Here is a 22,022-nt window from a genome sequence, read left to right as displayed (position 1 = left end):
CATTTTACAAAGCACCATTTATGGAAAGACTACTCTCTCCCCCATTGAATAGTCTTGGCACTTTTGTGGGACATCAGTTGACCATAAGTCTAAGGATTTGTTTCTGACTCAGTTCTGTTCTGTTGCTCTCTGTGTCTAACATTGTGCCACTGCCACTCTATCTTGATTATTGTAACTTCTGATTCATTTTGAAACCAGGTAGTGTTATTTCCCTAACTTTACTGCTTTTATTGTCTATTCTAGATCCTTTGCATTCCTATGTAAAGTTTAGGGTCATCTCATCAATTACTGCAAAAATGCTTGCTGGGATTTTTACTAGGTTTGACTTGAATCTATATACCAATTTGGGGAAAATCACAACTTAACAATATTTACTCTTCCAGTACATGAACATGGAATTTATTTTTGATGATCTATTTACTTTGATAATCTTTAATTTTTCTTAGTGGTGTTTTGTAGTTTTCAGAGTATAGTTTTTATACTTTCGTTACATTTTTAAATATTTTATTCCTCTGATGCTGTTATGAATAGAATTTTCTTAATTGTATTTTTGGATATTTTATTGCTATTACATGGAAATACAATTTTTTATATTGATTTTTTAAAATATTGATCTTTTATCCTATTAATTTGCTAACGCTCATATTGTTAGTTCTGATAGTTTGGGTTTTTTGGTAGTTTTTTTTTTTTTATTGGGGAAGGGGAACAGGACTATATTGGGGAACGGTGTGTTCTTCCAGGACTTTTTTTTCCAAGTCAAGTTGTTGTCCTTTTCAATCTTATTTGTGGAGGGTGCCATTCAGCTTCAAGTTGTCCTTTCAGTCTTAGTTGTGGAGGTTGTGGAGGGCGCAGCTCAGCTCCAAGTTTAGTTGCCATTGCTAGTTGCAGGGGGCGCAGCCCACCACCCCTTGAGGGACTCGAGGAGTTGAACCAGCAACCTTGTGGTTGAGAGCCCACTGGCCCATGTGGGAGTTGAACCGGCAGCCTTCGGAGTTAGGAGCACGGAGCTCCAACTGCCTGATCCACCGGGCCGGCCCCTGTTTTTTGTAGATTCTTTAGAATTTTCGCATAAGGATCATGTTACTGTAAATAATGGCAATTTTACTACTTCCCTTCCTGTCTATGTGCCTTTAATTTCTTTTTTCTTGCCATATTGCACTGGCTGGATTCTTCAGTGCAATGTTGAATAGAAATGTCAAGAGCAGACATCCTTGCTTTGCTTCCAAACTTAGGAGTAATGCATTTAGTCTATCAGTGCTGATTGGTGTTAGCTGTTGGTTTTTCACAGATGCTGTTTATCAGATTGAGTAAATTTTCTTCTAATCCTATTTATTGAGAGTTTTTATCATGAACGGGCTAGATTTTGTCTCATACTTTTTTTCTCTGTTAAGTTGATTGGTTTTTGCCCTTTAATAATATGCTTTATTACATAAATTAATTTTGGACATTAAACCAACCTTGCATTCCTGGGACAAGTTCTTCTTTGTCCTGGTGACAATATTTTTTGTATGTCAGTGTTGCTAATATTTTGTTGAGGACTTTTGAGTCTATATTCATGAGGGATATTGGTATGTAGTTTTCTTGTGATATATTTGTGTGGCTTTATATTAGGTTAACATTTGCCTCATATAGAGTGGGTTGGAAAATGTTCCCTCCTCCTCTATCTGGAAGAGTTTGTGAAGAATTGGTATTGGTCTTTTTTTTTTTTTTTTAAATTTTTTTAGTTTATTGGAGAAGAGTGTGTTTTTCCAGGTCCGCTCAGCTCCAAGTCCAGTTGCTGTTTGCAATCTTTAGTTGCAAGGGGCCCAGCCCACCATCCCATGTGGGAATTGAACTGGCAACCTTGTTGTTGAGAGCTCGTCCTCTAACCAACTGAGCCATCTGGCCGCCCCTCTGGAAGCTCAGCGACAGCTCATTGTCTTCAATCTAATTGTAGAGGGCACAGCTCAATGGCCCATGTGGGAATCGAACCGACAACCCTGTTGTTCAGAGCTCATGCTGTAGCCAACTGAGCCATCTGACTGCCCCGGTTTTTTTAATCTTAAAATGTATGATTGAATTCACCAGTGAAGCCATCTGGGCCTGGCCTTTTCGTTGTGAGATTTTTAGTTACTATTAATAATTCAATTAGCTGTTAAATGTTTTATTCTGATTTTTCGGCTTGAGTCAGTTTTAGTAATTTGTGTCTTTCTAGGAATTTGTCCATTTCATTTTAGTTATTTGCTGACATAAAGTTATTTACAGTAGTTCCTGTGGGATTATTTCTGTGGGATTGGTAGTGATATCTCTTGCATTGCTCTAAGCTTGCGTTATTGATTTGAGGTGCTTAAAACTAAATTTATTGATGTGTAGATGCTTAAAGCTATACATTTTCTACTAAGCACTGCTTAAGTTTCAGTCTATACATTTTGATAAGTTGTTTTTGTTTTCATTCAGTTCAAAATATTTTCTAATTTCTCTTATGATTGATTGATTGATTGTTTGACCCTTTGGGTAATTTAGAAGTTTGTTGTTGGGGCCTGCCCAGTGGCTCAGGGGATTGGAACACCATGCTCCTAACGCCGAGGTCGCCAGTTTGATTCCTACATGGGCTAGTGAGCTGCACCCTCTACAGCTAAGATTGTGAACAACGGCTCTCCCTGGAGCTGGGCTGCAGTGAGCAGCTGGAGGTTGGCGTGAACTGCTGTGAGCGGCAGGGACAACCGACTGCCTCAGCCAGGGGGAGCGCAAGGCTCATAATACTGCATGTGCCGGGGAGCTGTGTCCTACACAACTAGACCGAGGAACAACGGCTTGAACTGGAGTGGGGTGGGGGGGAGGCAGAAGAAGGGGGGAAAAATTCGTTGTTAAATTTTAAGCATTTGATAATTTCCCGGATTTTTTCCTGTTTTTGATTTCTAATTCTCTTGTAATAGGAGAAGATACTTTGTATGATTTTAATTCTTTTAAATTTATTGAGACTCATTTTATGGCCTAGCATTCTGGAGAATGTTTCATGCTCACTTAAAAAGGATTCTGCAGTCTTTGGGTGGAGTGTTCTATATGTGGTAGTTGAGCTAGTGGATAGTATTGTTCAGGTCCTGTATATCTGTGCTGATTTTTGTCTAGTTCTATCAGTTGAGAATGAAGTACTAAAATCTCCAACTATTTTTGTTGAATTTATTTTTCCTTTAAATTCTGTCAATTTTTGCTTCATATATTTTGATGTTCTGTTGATAGGTATACTTCGTTTTTATATCTTCCTGATGTGTTTAATATTTTATCATTATAAAATATCTGTATTTGTCTCTAGTAATATTTCTTGTTTTAAAGTATTTTGATCTATATTAGTATAGTCACTTCACCTTTCTTATGATTACTGTTGGTATGGTATATGTTTTTCCTTTACTATATGTTACTTTAAACCTGTCTGTTCATTTGAATTTAATTATTGATATACTTTTGTTTACATTTGCTATTTTGCTATTTCTTTATTTGTCTCTTGTCTTTTTTTGTTTTTCTGTTCCTCCTTTAGTGTCTTCTTTTGTGTTGACCTTTTTAGGGTAACATTTTATTCTGTATGTTTCAATCATTACTAATTTTTTTTAGTTATTTGCTTTATACTTGTTCTGAGGATTACAATATGAATCTTAATTTATCACAGTATACTTCAAGATAAATAATAACTCCATTCTGGTTAAATATAGAAATTTTGCTCCAGTATAACTTCTTTGCTCTTCTTCATTTGTGCTGTTATTGTCATATATATTACGTCTACATATGTTATAAACCCAACACACAGTCTTCTAATTAATACTTTATGTAGTCTCCATTCTTAGTCTAAAGAAGTTAGTAGGGAAGAAGGGAAAATGTATTTATAGAGTCTTTTATGTTGATCTATGTATTTACCATGTATGATGCTCTTTATTTCTTCTTGTGTATTCGAGTTACTGTCTGCTGTCACTTCCTTTAGGCTTAAAGACTTCTCATCATTTATTATAAAGCATGTTTGCTAGCAACAATTCTCTCAGTCTTCGTTTTTGTTTTAAACTTTTATTTTTATTTAAGTGTGTTTTTCCAGGATCCATCAGCTCCAATCAAGTAGTTGTTTCAATCTAGTTGTGGAGGGCGCAGCTCACAGTGGCCCATGTGGGGATTGAACCAGCAGCCTTGTTGTTAAGAGCATCGCGCTCTAACCAACTGAGCTAACCAGCCGCCCCTCTCAGTCTTTGTTTATCTGGGAAGGTATTTCTTTAGCTTACATTTTGGAAGAATAGTTTAGCAGGATATAGAATTCTTTGTCCACAGTCTTTTTCTTTTTGAATATGTTGTTCCACTACTTGCTGGCCTCTTGTATCAGATGAAAATTTAGCCACTAATTGTATTGATGTTCCTCTGTACTTCATGATTCGTTTTCATCTTTCTCGCTTTCAGGATTTTCTATTTGTCTTTGGATTTTAGAAGTTTGTGAACCCTCTCTTTGTATTTATTTTCCTTGGTGTTCAGCTTTTTGGCTGGGTAGTTTTATTCTTTCAATCAAATTTGGGAGTTTATCATTTCTGTCTTCTATTGAGATTCTGTATTTCTTGATTCATTGTGTTTAAAGATGGTTTCCTTTAGTTTTTTGGACATGTTTACAATATTTTTGAACATACTTATAATAATAGTTTCAAAGATTGTATGCTAAGTCCAACATCTGGGAATAAAGACTGGTTCAATTGCTTTTTTCCTGAGAACTTATCACACTTTACTCCTTTTTGCTGGTATTGTAATTGTTAGGGGAAGCCTATTTTAGCCACTCTAGATTCTGACTTCACCTCTAGTGGGGATTGTTTTAGTGTTATTGTTTGTTTGCCTGTTTAGTAGTTTACCTCGGCTAAATATATGGAATTATTTTCCCTACGGTGTGTGCTTCCTTTGGTGTTTCTGATCAATTTATTGTTTGGATTTTATTCTCATTTTTGTTTTTGATCCTGACTCTTAAGGAGAAGTCATTCAATTGGGCAGAGATTGTGCTGAAACACCTAGAGCCAGCCAGTAAGGCTTCTGTCTCCTGCCAATGGGTTAGTGTGTATAGCGGAAACAAGTTTCACATTTAGGTCATTTTCAAGTCTTCCCTGGCTTTTACTTTCTGCCAGGCCCTTTCTCATTTCCTCTGCACATAGTCACAGCCTCAGCTACTAATATGCTTTCCCAATGACTGCTGAGAGCCTCACCGCCACCAACAGTGCCACTGGAATGGCGATTGCCCACCGCCACAAAATGAATTAGTTCCCCATCAGCTTCAGCAGCCAGCCCACACAGCCTGCCTGCCCGCAGAACCTTCATGACGGAGCTGTGGGGCAGGAGAATTGCAAGCAGTCCCAAGTAAGAACACTACAAGTTCCCACTCTTCTTACCCATAGGTCAGTGGTTTTTCAAGCATTAATACTTCTCAGTCTCCTAGAGCTCTGAAATGATTGTTTTTGACAGTTTTGTCCAGTTGTAAAGTTGCATTTTGAGGAGAGAATTTGCTAACCACCTCACTCAGACTTAGCCAGAAGTCTCACCCCTATTTTAGTTTCACACGTGTTAATATCAGTTAGGATAAGTCAGTACCAGTTATGGTTTGTTTTTTTGGGGGGGCGGGAGGGGGCAAAACATTTGTGCTATTATCATCTGTTCATTATTCCAAGTGATCTATGAAATCATTTTTCATGCCCCAAGGGAAATCCCACTGAACTTTGATTAATTACAAATACATTTTTTTTAGTTTTATAGCAGTTCCATTAAAATAAAGAAAATAATTTGCTGGGATTTTGTATATAACTTATACAGGAATACAAGGTTGGTTTAATATTGGGACATACACACGTGTATTTTATTAACATGTCATGCAGAATCCCTTTATCATCTGCTCAGTAAATGCTGAAAAATTGCTTCAATGAAACACAACACTGATACTTAATATATATGTTTATAGAAAACTTCTTAGTAAACTAGGATGCCTGTTATCACCAGTATTATTTGACAGTTTTAGCTGTAGTAATAAAAATGGAAGTAAATAAAGAGCAATAAAGATTGAAAATTGGCTACAAAATGTTTAATACTTAAAAAATCCACGAGATTCAAGTGGAAAACTGGGCAACAAATGTGTAATACTTTGTTTAATGAGTACAGAAGAGCATAAGGAATCTACTATTAGTAACAAAAGTACAAAATACCCTGAGATAGCCTTAAAAAGGAATGTCTGGACTCTGTGCTTGGAAAACTAAAAATAATATACTGAGCAATTAAACAAAGATGCAAAGAACAGTCATGACACATTCCGTGATAAGAGGCGTGAGGGTTGTAAAAACATCACTTGCTTCCAAAAGTGTGATTTCCCCTGTGAGTCCTGTGCCCGTCCCTGTGGGGTGACCTGAAGTGACACGGGCTCATCTATTGATAGGAGGAGGAGGAGGAGCAGCCACAGCCAGCGCAGCCTCCCACTCTGCCTGTGGAGGAGAAGAAGAAGATTCCAGATCCAGACAGTGATGACGTCTCTGAGGTGGATGCCCGGCACATCATTGAGTAAGACATCCCTGCACACGCTCCTACTCCACCAGCTTCCCGCAAGGGGACGGGCAGGACCATTAGAATCCCAGCTTCTCCCGGGATGGCACTCATCGCCGTCCAGTCAGCAGCCAGTGTGGAAACACAAAGGGGAGTCCAGTCTTAGCACCCCCCTCCCTCCCCTGGGTTAGTAGTTGCTGCCTTACCTCTCCTCAGACTGTCTAGTTACGCTTTTATTTAGCTTAAGGCTCAAGTCGTGGGTTATCAAGCAGGAAGGGCTCCAGAGTCTTCTGTCAGAAGTACATTGTCACAAATGGCGATGTGTGTCCTCACACAGTGCTTCTATTTGCTTCCAGGAATGCCAAGCAAGACGTCGATGATGAGTACGGCGTGTCTCAGGCCCTAGCTCGTGGCCTGCAGTCCTATTATGCAGTGGCCCACGCCGTTACCGAGCGAGTGGATAAGCAGTCGGCGCTCATGGTCAATGGCGTCCTCAAACAGTACCAGGTGAGGCGGGGTAGGAGGAGGACGTTGCCCACGTGGCAGTCTTGGCAGAGGGGTTCCCAGGTTGTGGGAGGCTACTGAGGTCAGGCGAGACCCAAGTTCATGTTCCACTCTTTGTCTTTGGGTACCTTGCTCTTTCCCTCTAAGCCTCAGTTTCCCTGTCTATAATGCAGACACGTGATCTGTTAGGTCAGCCACCAGGAGGAAGTGAAATGGTGCAGTCTATCAGAATCTGCTGGGTGCTTGATCTGCCTGATGGGCAGGATAGCGGTGTGTTCTATGAGGTGCCTCTGAATCCCCAGCAATTCTAACAAAGGGATTGTCATCCTCCGCATTTTACAGGTTGGGGGGCAACTGTGGAACAGAGAGGTCGGTGATTCCTCAAAATCACACAGCTCTGGAGTGGTCAAACTAGGATAGGCCCCAGGTGTGGGCCCACAGTCCCTCGGTCCGTGTTCCCTGGAGCTCTGTGCAGTGTGAGACGGGAGTGAGCTTAGAGGTCGGGAGCCCAGAGCCCTGGGCTCAGCCCTTTCGTTCTGTGAGGGTGAGGTGACGCCGGCGCTAAAGCTCTTTGTCAGGCCTGGCCTGGAACAGCCATGAATTGGAGTTGCTCATGCTAGTTCCCTTCTCTGTGTCCCCACGTCCCAAGCTCATCTGTAAGCTCCTAAGAGGCATCTGGTTTATCTCCAACCAAAGAACACATCTCCCTGATTTTCCATTTGGTTGTGACCCCTGAACCCCAGCTTTTCTTGAAAGAACTCTCAGAACCTCCAGGCCAATATCAAGTTCCAAAGAGTCGAAACCACTGACCAGTGGAAATTTCCACTGAGCAGTGTAATCAAAGGAATTAGAGCTTGGCCAAAAGTAACTTCCTTAACGTGGTAGAAAATATCCAAATTTTCCTTCATAACATTATATTCAGTTTGGAAACTGTCTTCTCTTTAACTGCCTATATTGCAGAAAGATCACAAGCTTTGGAAAGCTCTCCATGAATCTTGACATAATGGTTAGGCAGTCGTTGGCCACGTGGTGGATTCATCAGCAGGCTCCCCTGAAGCCCTCATGCTCCCCTGAAGCGTGTGTCGCATGGTTGTGGGCAGGTTTGTCCCAGTGGCTGTGTGGCTTGGTGTCAGTGACAGATGTTATGACAGAAATTTAGCTATTCAGATGAGCACCCGAAGAAGACATTTTCTATAGTGTACATACATTATTAACACAGCAGCCCTGTGATTTGACAGGAATGATTACTGAGGATGAGGCTAAGGAAAAAGGAGCAGGATGGTTCAGAGCAAAGTACCAAATAAAGACGGCTGTGGTGGTGGGTGGCTGATGTGCTCGAGTGTCTGAGGTGCGGGGAGCGTGCTCAGACCCCACGGGGGCTTCAGACTGGCCGCCCTCTCCTTGCAGATTAAGGGCTTGGAGTGGCTGGTGTCCCTTTACAACAACAACCTGAATGGCATCCTGGCCGACGAGATGGGCCTGGGGAAGACCATCCAGACCATCGCACTCATCACGTACCTCATGGAGCACAAGCGCATCAACGGGCCCTTCCTCATCATCGTCCCTCTCTCGTAAGTGCGCCCGCTGCTGGCACCCCGCTGCCCCTGGCACCCCAGCCTTCACTCAGACACCTGTGGGTCAGTTTGCTTGGGCTGCCCCAATCAGCACCACAGCCTGGTGGTGGCTTCATCGGCAGGCGCTGTTTTCCCGGGGCCATAAGTCCGACAACAGAGTGTCAGCAGGGTTGGCTTCTTTCGAGACCTCTCTCAGCCTTGCAGATTTCCATCTTCTCCCCGTGTCCTCACATGGTGTTCCCTCTGTGTCGTCTGTGTCCTGGTTTACTCTTCTTACAAGGATGCCAGTCACTGGATTCGGGTCCACCCTGATGACCTTAGTGTAACTTCATTATCTCTTTAGAAACCCTCTCTCCAAATACAGTCCCGTTCTGAGGTCCTGCAGGGAGGACTTCAATATGTGGATATTAGGAGGCCACAACTTAGCCCCTAACAGCCTGCCCCTGGTTTCAGAGGGCATAATAGAAACAGGGCAGGTGACAGCCTCCATCCATTGTCTCCACTGGGGGAGCTCTCCCAGGATGGCAGGTTCTCTTCAAGCCTGCCAACCAGCAAATCCCACACAAGGGAGTCATGGGCTGAAGATCCTCCTGCTAGAAGAGTGGAGTGGAACTGTTTGAGTAAACCCAGTTTCCACTCCTTACTGGTGGCTCTGGAACCCTGGCAGTCACATCCACGCCTGGCCCAGGGATCACGGATGCTCACGTGTGGATGTGTGGTAGGGCCGGGGTACCCACACAGCGTCCCAGGAGGCTCTCACTCACCACCCTTTTGTGCCGCTGGCCTCTTCCAGCAGACACCCCTCTGGGTCCAAAAGTCCACCGGCCACTCTAGGCACCCCCTTCCCATCTCAGCCTGTGCCACAGAATGTCTTACCTGCACCAGGGTGTTTCCAGAAGTCCCAGGGCCCCTTCTCATTGACCCAGTGCAGGTCACATGTCGGGCCTGGGGATGGTTTGCTCTGATGGTGGCCACGCTTCTGTGTGCACTTGGCCTGGCCTGGAGGGGAACCCCCTTAACTTTGGCCCAGTGCTCAGTGGGGACCCCGTCACCGTCAGACCAGCAAATGAAGGGAAGAGTGCTCGTGCCCTCCTGCCTTTAAGACAGCCAGGCCTTCAGCCACGTGCCCACAGCTGAGGGGCCCCAGAACCCTCCCAGAATTTAACTCGGAGAAATTTCTACTTTCTGCCTTCCCTTCCTCATGGTGGTATAAAATGGTCCACCTTGTCAGGCTTCATGGAGAGAGCTGTTTCTGGTGCGATAGGAGATCCCAGATTGGCAGACGGCCTTGACTTCTCCTACCTCATGGTCAAACCCAACTTTGCTTCTCAGCTTCCTGCTGCACTTGCTTGCACATTGTCACCCATCCCTGCAGGGGTTGAAGTCCCCTCTCTCTGTTTGTTCCCCCTAGACGTGACTTCATCTTCATCGGAACAGCTCTCTCCAATGTGCTGTACTGCGGCCTGGGTTTTTCGTTTTTAACTTTCCAGTTTGAAATGATTTCAGACTTACAATGATTGCAAAAATAGTATGAAGAATTCCTATACACCTTTCACCCAGCCTCTTAAATCTTAACCCCAGGAAGGGAGCAGTGATTTAAAACTGTTAATGAATCTAGAGAACTTATTCTGTTTCCCCATTAATAACCTTTTTGTGGTCCAGAATCCCACTTTGCGTTTTGCTGTCCCGTTTCTGTGGCACGTCTGTGCCAGTTCCCCAGTCCTTCTTTGTCCTTCATGATCTTGACACTTGAATCCTGGCCAGGCATTTGGTAGATGGTCCCTCAGACTATGATTGTGTGATGTGCCTGTTTCTGACACTCTGGAGGCATGCTGTGCCCTTCTTGGGGCCTCTTGTTGGGAGGCGCGAGGTGCCAAGGGGCCCCATCACAGGAGGGTTATGCGGTGCCTGCTGGTTTCCTCACTACACCTAAGAGTTGTCCTTTATAATCCTAAGTATCTTGTGGGAAGGCACTTAAAAACCATGTAAATACCCCATTTCTCATCGTACTGTCCCAGTAATTTCAGCAGCCGTCAGATAGGTCTCACCTGAAATTATTACCGTAGGAGGGACCAAATAAATAGTGGATTTCTCTTTCCATCATTCCTTCCACGTGTATGGCAATTCCTCTGGAAAGAAGAACTGTCTCTTCTCCCCAATTTATCTATTTAGTCAGGTCATTCTTTATATTACAGTGGGCTCTTATCATTATGAGAACCCTGAATGGACACTGTCATTATTTTGTTCCTTAACTTGTCACAGATGTGGCTTTGGGAGACCCTTCCAGTTGGTTTTAACGTGTCCCTGTCATGGTTTTGTGGTTGTTTATTTGAATACTTTTAGATTTATGGAAAAGTTGTGAAGACAGTACAGAGAGTTCCCAGATACCGTCCCCTCAGTTTCCCCTGCTGTTGATGACTTACATGACTGTTACGTTTGTCACAACTTGGGAACCAGCCCTGGCGCATTACTGTTCACTGAACTCCGAACTTTGAATTTCAATGGTCCCCCCCCCCAATGTCCAGTTTCTATTCCTGGATCCTTTATTACCTTTAATTCATATCTCCTTAGTCTTCACTGACCTATGACCGTCCCTCAGACTTTCCATGTTTTAAATGACCTTGATGGTGGTAAGGACGGCCCAGGTGTTTCCTAATTTACTCATGTTTACGCGGCATGATGGGTTTGGGGGTGGAAGACTAGAGGTGAAGTGCCCCTCTCATCGCATCACATCAAGGGCAGTTGCTGTCACCATACTTCTCACGTTGATGTTGACCTTGATCACCTGGCTGAGGTAGTATTTGTCAGCTATCTCTGCTGTGAAGTTGCTCATTTTTCCCCCTTCCATACTGTATTCTAGAAAAAAGTCATTACCTTCAGCCCGTACTCATGGGGTGGGCTCTACCTCCTTGAGAGGGAATAAATGCATAAATTATTTGGGATTCTGTACAGAAGATTTCTTTCTTCTCCCAGTTGCACATTTATTCAAATCATTTCTATCAGCATGGACTCACAGGTATTTATATTATACTTTGGGCTATCCGCCCATACTCGTTTATCTGTTTTGTCGCTCAAATCATGCCAGCTGTCACCATCAGGAGCTCTGTCCCTTTAACATGCCCCCGTCACTGTGGGGTGTTTTGAGCTCTGCTTTTCGGCACCCAAAGAGGCTCCAAGACCAGCTTGTCCATTTCCCACCACAGGCCTAGAGCCCGCCTGGTTTGTCTTGTCAGAGAATGGAATTGGAAACCGTAATGTGGGGATGCCAGTTGTGCTCCTCGCTTCTGGGCGGTCCTGGGCCCTCTGCGCGCACAGCACTAGGGCTCAGCGTGTGTGTGTGTGTGTGTGTGTGTGTGTGTGTGTGTGTGTGTAAGCCTTGTACGCACCCGCCTGGCATCACTGCTATGTCTAGTCACTGACATTTAGTAAGTCAAACACGTGTTCATACTGTTGTCTCCGACTCAGCTAGGACCCCACGGTTCATTCTAGGGCTTAATCCTCGTTCATTGCCGGTGGACAGCACTTTCAGAATAGTTAACCCGTGAGAACCAACTTGACCAACTAGAGTATTGTGTTTAGATCCAGTTCCTTTCGTCTTTCGGCTTAGTTTCTGGTTAAAACCCCGTTTCCCGACGTCATTTACGTCAGCTCTTTTCCCTCGTTCCCTTCAGTGAGGTTATGCCATATGTTCACCTTCAGCCTATTACGCCCGTGTGCTGCCCAGACAAGGGTCCCGTCTGTCAAATGTCTTGTGCTCCATGCCCTAGAGAATGTTTTTAGACTGTGAGCATCCGGCTCCTCCCTCCAGTGGTTGGGGTGCAGCTGTCCACCATGAGTTTGCTTGTCCTGCCCCCTTCTTGACCTCTGGCTCCCCCTAGCTCCTCAGTCACCCTCCTGACTCTCTTTCCCTTCCTGCTGCACATGCTCCCACCCCTGAGGCTTCAGCCCTCGGCTTCTCTTGAGCTGTCCCCCATTGCTCCCTGCGGTAGCAGCCAGACCTCGGTGACTGGGCCGAGGCGGTCTTGCTGACGCTCAGTAAGGGGGAGTCCGCAGCCAGGCCTTCTGAGGCGGCGTAGTGACTTGAAGCTGCTGTCACGGCCCCAGGCTCCTGTTTTTTTGCTCAGTCACTCTTTGCGTGTGACTGCCGCTCTCAGGCTTCTTACCTCATGGCTGCAAGATGGTTGCACTGCCTCTGTCATCTTATCTCAGTTCCCAGCATAATGGGCAGGGCAAAGGGGAGCGGGAGCATATGGTAGCTGAGTCTCCCCACTCCCCACCTCCCTTCAAGAACTTTCCCTGGCTTTCACCCCAGTGACTTGAGCTTCCTTCTCATTGGCTCCGACTGTGAGCACCTGGTTGGCCCTGGCTGCCAGGGAGCTTTGGAGCTGTGGGTTTAAGGTGGAGACAGCACCACCCTCATGGAGTTCCTTGGAGGGAAGAGCTGGATGAACCAGGAGTAGTTGCTACCACTCATCCTTTGCGTTCTGTCTTTACACACCACCCAGCCTAGACTTTTTGAGTGGGTTCACTCCCCCATCTAAAATTTGTGTCCCAGTATTACTGAGAACTCTCCCCCTTGTGAACTTGGCTTTCTTGTTGCCATCACCCTCTCCTGAGGCTGTCTCCGTCCCGAGTGACGTGTGCCTCCTCACCAACCTCTGCCCACCCTCACGTCCAGTCACTGCCTGTCTCTCTCCCCCCTCTGCTTGGCCTTGCTCAGAAGTCCCCCAAGTTCTCACTCCCACCCTGCTCTCACTCTGTCCTCCACCTGAGCCCCGCTTGGTCTCACCTGCTCACTGTCCTCGTTCCGTTTCTGACTGGGCCGGAGCCCCCAGTGGCTCCCATCTTCGTTTCAAAGTGGCAAAAAGATACAGATGGTGTGTCCTGTTCTCCCAGGTCTCCATAGCATAGCATGGTATCTAGCACGATTCTGAACCTGAAACAAAGCACCGTGAGTCTGGTTTTTCTGGCAGTAGGTCCACAGCACATGGCTTGTTCTCACGGGGCTGTGACCCCACAGTGGTGACAGAGGACTGGTCTGTGAGGTCCAGCCATGGGTACAGCCCACTCTGGCCTCCTGGTTTCGGCCTAGGGTGACCCAGGCTCCTCCCTGTCCCTGTACCCACCCCCACCCTGTGTGTGTCCCTGTTCCTCCCACCCAAGGCATGTTGCCCTCCTTCCCTTGCTTGGCCGCTGTTGGAGATGGTTAATTACTCTGCCAGCTCTGAGGGTGACAACTATGTGGGCCTCACTTCCCAGTGGACGTCGGTGTGAGCAGTGAGCTGCTGTTCCCGGAACTAGAACCTGACTGTTCCTTCCTTGTTTCTATCAGAACACTGTCAAACTGGGCGTACGAATTTGACAAGTGGGCCCCCTCTGTGGTGAAGGTGTCCTACAAGGTATGTCCCAGCCTGACGAGGTGCACGTGGGTGAGGGCAGGGTGGGAGAGTAGGGACGTCAGCCTGCATTAATACAGGAGGCATCTGTGCGCATTTTCCTATGTTGTTACATACATAGGATCGTGTCATTGGCACCGCTTTGAGATCACTTGTTTATTTGGGGGTAATGCTCATTTTTTTTAAGTGAAGTTATGCGCTAATTTGTGGAATCTGGTGACTGATGCACTTACTGGAAGCTTTCGTCATCGTCACCTGAGCTTCAGTTAAAATTCATTCATCGTGTATGAGGACTTATCTAGACCATTTCACCCTGTGAAATGGGGCCTAAGTGTACGTGTTGTCCTGGTGGGGACACTGAGGCAGACAGCCTCGCGCAGCCTCTAGTGGCAGAGCCAGGTTATGCCTGACCGTTGGGCTCCCCGGTCCACGCCCTTCATTCTGTGCTGAGGTTCTTTGCCCGTGGGGTGAAGGGGGTCCTGGCAAAGGGAAGAACATGTGTGGGGAGAACTTGGTATGTTTGGAGAGTCAAGTGCAATTCTGGCAAAAGTTTATGGGACCCAGTGAAGATCAGTCTGGAATGTGAGCCTGGAGAAAACTGGGGCCCTGGTCACACTGGCCAGGAGTTTGGAACTGGGAGGGTCTGGGCAGCTTTGCTAATTGAGAAGAGGCTGGAGCCGCTATCAGGGAGTGATCTCGATGGCTGACACTCGCGTGGGAGGCAGTTAGGGGGAAGCTGTGGTTTCCAGCTTGGAGGCCTGAGAGGGGACCCAGGAAGAGGTGGGAGCTGATTGGCCACTGGGGCAGGGGCAGATGGTGGTGCAGGCAGCAAGCCCCCCAGAGGGCCCGGGCTGCCAATGGCCCACATGCCTTCCTCCGCTCCCTGCAGTTGGCACTTGCGTGTTGGGGTTGGAGGGCATGAGCCAGCAGCCTTGCCCAGCTCGCCTCCATCATCAGGATGCTGGGACTCAGCCTCTGGGGGCCTGGGAGGCTTACGTGTTCATTCTTCTCTCCCTCATAGGGCTCTCCAGCAGCCAGAAGGGCTTTTGTTCCCCAGCTCCGGAGCGGCAAGTTCAATGTCTTGCTAACAACGTACGAGTACATCATTAAAGACAAGCACATCCTTGCAAAGGTAGCGTGTCCTTGTGTAAAACAACCAGGTCCAGGTACTGAGTGCTGTCAGGGGCACGTGATCCTGCCCGATGCAGGGTTATCATGTCTGTGTCACACATCTCATCATCTCAGAGCCCCTCGCAAGTAATTTTTCAGTGATTCCCCTGCATGTGTGTTTAAAGACAGCTGCTCTGTGTGTGTGAAAGGTCCCGGTCAAGTTTGCCTCTGACTGTTCCCAGGTTCAGGTCCAGAGATGGGACCGTCTACACAGCCTGTGGGCTCGCTCCTCCCAGTATTTCTGCCCAAAGAACCTAGTCACACAGGTGCCTCTTGACCCACCTGCAGAGTCCCTGGCAGGGTCACTAGAAGTCCAGCCTCATCTCCACCTGTCTCTAGAGGCCTCGGCCCTTCCTCCATGGTGGCTGTGCCTCCCTGATCGCAGCCACGGGAAACCAGCCCATGACTCGCTCTGAGGCCCTGTGTGGCGTGTCAGCCTTAGGCTGCGGGGCTGGCGCATTCAGTGGGAGGCTACGCAAGCCTCTTAGCTGATGTAGTTGTGAAGGTGGCTCTAGTTAAGCCATATTCAATTACTGAGAAGAAACTGTGACCCGGATATAAAACAGACACCGTTCCGTGCCTGCCTGCAAAAAGCTGGTTTCCTGGTTGGGGAGGTGTCAAGGCTGAAGATGATGCACCTGGCCTCACACGAGCCATCCAGTGAGGTCAAGGGTAGAGCCTGACCCAGGGACAGAGGAGGTGTTTATATGCTACGGCGCCTCTGGGACTCGGTCAGAATGCTACTGGGTGCTTGACGGGCATCCCGAAGGCTACAGTGAGGAAAGTGAGGGCCAGGGAGCAGCTGTGCAGTGTGGGGCTCACCGTCTAACTCAGTACAGAGCCATCCTATGCTTCTCTGGCAAGGGCTTTAATTAACGTAAATGCCATGTGATGGAGGTTCTTTGTGGGAGGTGGCTCCTGTGTACTGCCTCACTCAGGCCTCACTGTGTCCCCGGGAGACTAGCGCAGTGTGGTTATGGGGCTCCCATGCACCCATAGACTCGGCATGGAACCCATACCCTCAGGTGTGGAGCCACCAACAGGCTGTGTGGCACAGCCCCGGCCCCCCAGAGCTCACACTCTGTGCCTGTCTGTGCCGCTCTTGCCTTTAGAGGCATAGCCTACTGATTAGAAAACGGACTCATTATCGCACCGTGTCCCCTCTAGACCCCTGGGGGCCTCTAATCAGCGAAGGGTGTGTTGTTGGGTATTTTTCTTGCTCCGTACTAGCATATGTCATTTTGGGGGGAGACCAAAGTACTTTTTTGCAACATGCTTTTGTCCATCCAGCAGCCTGTCTTATCTGTCCTCACTCCGTGCTGACTTACGGAGGTGCATTGTGTGGTACATCCGTGTGCTGGTCCCTCATCGGGACGTTGTCATGCCCACGTTCTCCGCCTCGATGGGCTCTTCCACCTAGAGCCTCTTGCTTATTGGCTGTGAGAGTCTTGCCCTGCGGCCATTCCGCTGAACACCTGCTCTTGGGCCTGCAGATCCGTTGGAAGTACATGATCGTGGACGAAGGCCATCGCATGAAGAACCACCACTGCAAGCTGACACAGGTCCTCAACACGCACTACGTGGCCCCCCGCCGCCTGCTGCTGACAGGCACGCCGTTGCAGAACAAGCTTCCTGAGCTCTGGGCACTCCTCAACTTCCTGCTGCCCACCATCTTCAAGAGCTGCAGCACCTTCGAGCAGTGGTTCAATGCGCCCTTTGCCATGACCGGAGAAAAGGTGTGTGTGTGTGGCTGGCCACGTGGACCTGGTGGGTCGTCCTCAGAGGACCTGTGCCTGTGTTGACAGTCCTGGACCCAGCTGCTTGCCTCAGTGGGTGCATGTTGAGTGCCCACCACCATGGGCCAGGCCTGTGCTGGGTGCCGGAGCTGGAGTCCATGTGTTCATGGAACAAGTCAGCCTTGGCCTTGAGGCTGGAGCAGCCACGAGGACCCCAGAGAGAGGCAGAGATCGGGAGGGTGAACTGTGGGGAAACGCTCAGGGCTTCCCTAACGCTGCGCTCCAACACAGGATGGGCACAGTGAGGAGACGCTCAGGGCTTCCCTAACCCTGTGCTCCAGGCACAGGGCGGGCACAGTGAGGAGACGCTCAGGGCTTCCCTAACCCTGCGCTCCAGGCACAGGGCGGGCACAGTGAGGAGACGCTCGGGGCTTCCCTAACCCTGTGCTCCAGGCACAGGGCGGGCACAGTGAAGAGTATGGCCTTGAGGCAGCCGTGGGGCCAGAGCAGGGTGTGCCTGGCAGCTGGAGTGTATGAGGGGCCTATCGGTCCCTTCAGGGTGTTCAGGTCCCACCCTCAGGGTGGTGGGAAGTTCAGGAGTTTTCAGTCACAGAAGCAACATGGTCAGATTCTGTAAGTTTTGTTTTAAAGAGCTCTGTGACCAGTGTATCTCATCTGTATGGCCGTGGGAGGCACTGTCAGTCTGCAAACCAGATTTTGGCATGAGGGCTGTCAGCAGTCAGGTCTTCATTATGTGATGAAGTCCCCAAGCCAGCTCCAAAATGAGCCTCCCGTGCTATTGGGTTTGAGCTGTGTTTGTGGGCCAGCTGCGTTTTCTGTTGAAGGCAGTTGAGCCACCAGAGCCTGGTGACTGAGGAAGTGGGCACAACTGCAGATGGTAACGAGGTGTGTCACTGCTCTCTAGTTCCTGATTAGGAGGTTTTCCTCAGGCAAATGCAGGACAGCTGGGGCCACCACACTATGTGTGGTGGGGCTTCTGCTAACCTCGTCCCTGGGGTCCTCCCTCCTTGGCATCAGTTGAGACCGAAGCCCTTCTGAAGAAGAAACAAACCTCTCCAACAGTCCCAGGACCCCCATCCCAAGAGTTGGGGAGCACATGTTCTAGTTTTATCCATTTTCAAGTTGAGCAAAAGCTTTGCCAAACGAGATTTTTTCAGGGAATCCATAGAAGAAGCGTTCAGGTGTCGTCTTATTTTCACTTTTTAAAAATTTCATCAGTGTAGCAGGTGCCCTGGGAGAGCAGTATTTCTTGCCTTCCATCTCACTCCGGCTGAAAGGAGAGCGGATATCGGGCTGCAAGTGGTGGAGCCTCTGTGAGAATCATCCAGTATATACCAAACCTTCTATGAATGTGGCCCCCATGGTGCCACTTAGCTTTCGTTAGGACATATTGGGGGGTGTCCAGGCACGAGTTTGAATTACTTTGGGGAAGCAACACAGCTTGCTGCTGTGTTACTCTTCACAAGACCTGTGGCAGGTGATGCCCAGGGGCCTTTAGTGCCACATCCCAGGATTTCCAGGGAAGGACCAGATCCTTGCTGTTTTCTAAAGGCAGAAGTGCCCTGCCAAGCCCCATGAAGAAGAAAGCAGTCTGAAAAGGAGAGGCTGGGCGTAGGCCGACTCCAGATAACCTTTAGCTCGCATGCACACGCCCCTGCTCTACCTTCAGAAGTCATGCTTGGTTTACATCTCTCTTGGTGTGCCAGGTGGACCTGAACGAGGAGGAGACCATCCTCATCATCCGTCGTCTCCACAAAGTACTGCGGCCCTTCCTGCTCCGGCGGCTCAAGAAGGAGGTTGAGGCTCAGTTGCCCGAAAAGGTAATGTGGGAGTTTTAAGCAGAAGCAGCTGCAGTGTAGCACCGTGAGGGCTCCCCACTGGGCCGGGTCAGGTGCCTCTCCCGTGCGCCTGGGCCTGTGGTCTCATGGCCCTGGCCTTGCCCCGTTACTCTAGAGTCGATCCATCCTAGGGACAGCCACTCACCCCCTCTGGGTCACTAAAGCATCTGAAGCAGAAGACAGAGGTGTTAGACTAGAGCACAGAATCCCGTGTTGTCAGTGGTCCAGATGCTTGGGCAGCTCCTGCCCGCCCGTGTCACAGGAGCTCGGAAGCCATGGGCTTGTTGGGTTGGGCAGCTCCCCACCATGAGATGGCCCTGGGTTCTTGCTTAGGGAAGCAGCCCCAGGATCCCCCTTCTGCCCCTTGGCAGGGCTTGGCCACAGTACCCCGTTCAGTCCTACTTGCCCTTTGTGTCTGGCCGTGGTGGAGAGGCCTTCGGAAGGTGGCCAGGTTGCTTTATTCCCAGACCATCCTCATCATCCGCCCTCCCTAACATTTCTGTCCTGGTACATCTACCTTAGTCCATGAGGCCTCTGATGCCCCCAGCTATGGGGGCTCCTCACTGTTACCTCCGATCAGAGCACACATCCCAGGGCCCAGGATGCTTCTGAGAACCTTGAAACCATGTGCCCCCTGCAGGTGGAGTACGTCATCAAGTGCGACATGTCTGCCCTGCAGCGTGTGCTCTATCGGCACATGCAGGCCAAGGGGGTGCTACTGACCGACGGCTCCGAGAAGGACAAGAAGGTTGGCCTGGGCCCCACTTCTCCACCGGGTTGGGGGCAGCCAGATGTGGGGAGCTTCAGCACGCTGTAACCAGCAGGCGAGCCTTCTACCTCCTTGATTCTTATTGGCCCAATCTGGTGGTGCTTCTGAGGGCATGGCAGAGCCATTGCTGAAGTCATAGCGGGTGTGAAAGCGCCCGTCAGTAGGACTGCGGGAGCAGAGGATCATGGCCTGTTTATGGGGCACACTTACTTCCCCAAGACCCTCTGAAGTAAGCTGTTGTCTGGTGTCCCCTTAGTTTATGACATTTTGGCCCCTACAGGTGTGACCATTGGCAGCCTGGGGCACAGTACTAACTCCAGCAGAGTTAGAGTGTTCTAGTGAGCCCCACCTTCCCCGATCTGGGAAAAATCTGCCTCAACAGCCATGACCACTTAGCCCCTCACCTTGTTACCAGGTGACTTGGGGTTGGGGTGGGATTACAGTGGAGAAGAGGGGGTTGGGCAGGCTTCTGCTTTCTGGGATCGCTCTGGGGTCCCAACCCCACCCACCCCTAGCTCCCCTTACTAGGACTGAAATTATTCTCCCAGGTCCTTTGATTCCGTGCCCAGTGCCTCAAGCGTGACCCTGTATCCCCGTTTCGTCCTCTAGATGTTTTGTTTGGGCCCTGTTTTACCTTAGCTGTGGCAGCAGGGTGTTTGTTGGTTTACTTCTGGCCCCTGGCACCCCGCCACCCCCACATCCTCCCTTTCCCCTGCAGCCAGAGATCTTCCTAAGTCATCATGGCCCATCTGGCTGCAGCCCTCCAGGGACTCCCCATAAAGCCCAGGACAAAGCTGGCCTCTTAGAGTGTTTGTGATTTGGCCCCAGCTCTGTCAGTCTTATTTCCCTTCCTCCCCTCCTCCCACCCCTCCAGTGCACCAGGGAGGCTGTGCTCCCTCCAGAGTTGGTTTCAGGCCTCTGAGCCCCTAGAAGAGCCAGCTCCTCACTCCTGATTTCCCTGCTGTGAGCCACGCCTTCCCCCGAAACTTCTCCCTCCATAGTCCTCCCACAACCCACCCACCCAAGGACAGGACCTGATTTGGAATCCTCTCTTCTGCCTCTCCAGGGCAAAGGCGGCACCAAGACCCTAATGAACACCATCATGCAGCTGAGGAAGATCTGCAACCACCCGTACATGTTCCAGCACATCGAGGTGAGGCCCACTCTGCCCAGCCCCGCCCTGCCCTGAGTACCCATCCATCATGGGGGACAGCAGGCCCAGCAGCACCCCACAAGGCCCTCCTCTCAGAGACGTCTGTTGGTGCTGAGCCCCTAGGCAGAGCTGTGTTGCTTTTCCCCGACAATTTGAAAGAAAAATAATTTTTAATATTTTGAATAGGTGATGCCTGTGTGTTTGTCTGTTGATTTTCTGTTTGCAAGTGCTTATGGGAAAGAATCTAAACAGTGTAGGGAAATGTGTGATGAAAATGGAGCCCCTTGAAAGCTCGCCCTCAGATAGTACCTCAGGTGGAAGTACCCAGAAACTCTACTTTGGGGTCATTTCCCACCTGGTGAGGTCACACTGCGCCTGCTCGTCAGCATACTAGCTTTTTCTGCTATTTGACACGTGGGGCCGTCCTGGGGTAATGCGTTGAGAGCAGCTTTCCTCTTCGTGAAGTCTCTGGGTCAGAACCTTTTGGGCCACAGTGCCCTTGAGAATCGGGATTCCTGCTTCTGCAAAGCACGTATATGTCCCTATTTTTCGGCGTAATGTTTTAGGGTTGTTGCAATCCCCTGGTGCCCCTGGGATTCCATTTTTAGCACTCCCGAGATGACCTCAGGGGCACACTGTCCTTGCGTGCTGATTTGGATGGTTAAGAGTCACTTCCAGTTTTTTTTTACATTGTCACTTCCAGTTTTTCATCGGAGGAGCATGAGGGAAGGGACATGGGTGGGATAGAAAAGCAGCATTCGGGGTCTTTGTGTGGCCTTAGAGCCAAAGTGGGCGGTCGCTGAGCACTGGTGTGAGGGCTCAGAGGCATGGCGCCGGGTGGCCTGTTTCTGCCGCCCACTGAATTCTCTCTCATTCCATTGCAGGAGTCCTTTTCCGAGCACCTGGGGTTTACCGGTGGCATTGTCCAAGGGTGAGAAGCTTCCCAAATGGATGGGACGGGCAGGCGGTGTTTCTCACTTGTTTTGTTGGCTTTATTGCCATTGTTATATAGGTCCGATTTCAAAGTACTTATTCATGGCAGAAAATTTTAGAAAATATAGACAAACTCAAATAAGAAAATGAAAAGTCCTCCACGCTTTGAGAGTTGCCCACCATTAATCCCAAGAGGCAGAATTCCTAAGGGAGACTTGGCTTCCAGGCCCTGCTGTGCCACCTCCAGGCTCTGTGAACCTTGGCAGCTTTCTTAACCATTCTGAGCCTATATACTATCTGCCAACAGAGAGATTCTCTCCCCACCTTGCTGTGGGTGTGTTTTCTCCAGTTTTGTTTATAATTATAAAGTACAGCCCCTGGTGTTGGACATGGAAACTGCCTCTAGATTTCACCA

General features: G+C 48.7%; 1 protein-coding gene across 11 annotated transcripts in view; it reads left to right on the top strand.

Annotated features, from left to right (window-relative positions):
• Positions 1 to 22,022, top strand: part of SMARCA4 (SWI/SNF related, matrix associated, actin dependent regulator of chromatin, subfamily a, member 4) — an 85,052-nt gene that overhangs the window by 33,555 nt on the left and 29,475 nt on the right. For all 11 annotated transcript variants that reach the window (XM_033133621.1, XM_033133622.1, XM_033133624.1 and 8 more), the window contains 10 exons: positions 6,410 to 6,531; positions 6,870 to 7,020; positions 8,425 to 8,588; positions 13,924 to 13,990; positions 15,009 to 15,119; positions 16,651 to 16,893; positions 18,621 to 18,734; positions 19,393 to 19,500; positions 20,588 to 20,674; positions 21,559 to 21,605. In XM_033133621.1, the coding sequence (XP_032989512.1) occupies positions 6,410 to 6,531; positions 6,870 to 7,020; positions 8,425 to 8,588; positions 13,924 to 13,990; positions 15,009 to 15,119; positions 16,651 to 16,893; positions 18,621 to 18,734; positions 19,393 to 19,500; positions 20,588 to 20,674; positions 21,559 to 21,605 (1,214 nt within the window). The remainder of the gene's footprint in view (positions 1 to 6,409; positions 6,532 to 6,869; positions 7,021 to 8,424; positions 8,589 to 13,923; positions 13,991 to 15,008; positions 15,120 to 16,650; positions 16,894 to 18,620; positions 18,735 to 19,392; positions 19,501 to 20,587; positions 20,675 to 21,558; positions 21,606 to 22,022) is intronic.

This window comes from Rhinolophus ferrumequinum, chromosome 18, assembly GCF_004115265.2.
Source record: "Rhinolophus ferrumequinum isolate MPI-CBG mRhiFer1 chromosome 18, mRhiFer1_v1.p, whole genome shotgun sequence".
NCBI classification, from domain to species: domain Eukaryota; kingdom Metazoa; phylum Chordata; class Mammalia; order Chiroptera; family Rhinolophidae; genus Rhinolophus; species Rhinolophus ferrumequinum.
This window is presented reverse-complemented; position numbering and strand designations above follow the sequence as displayed.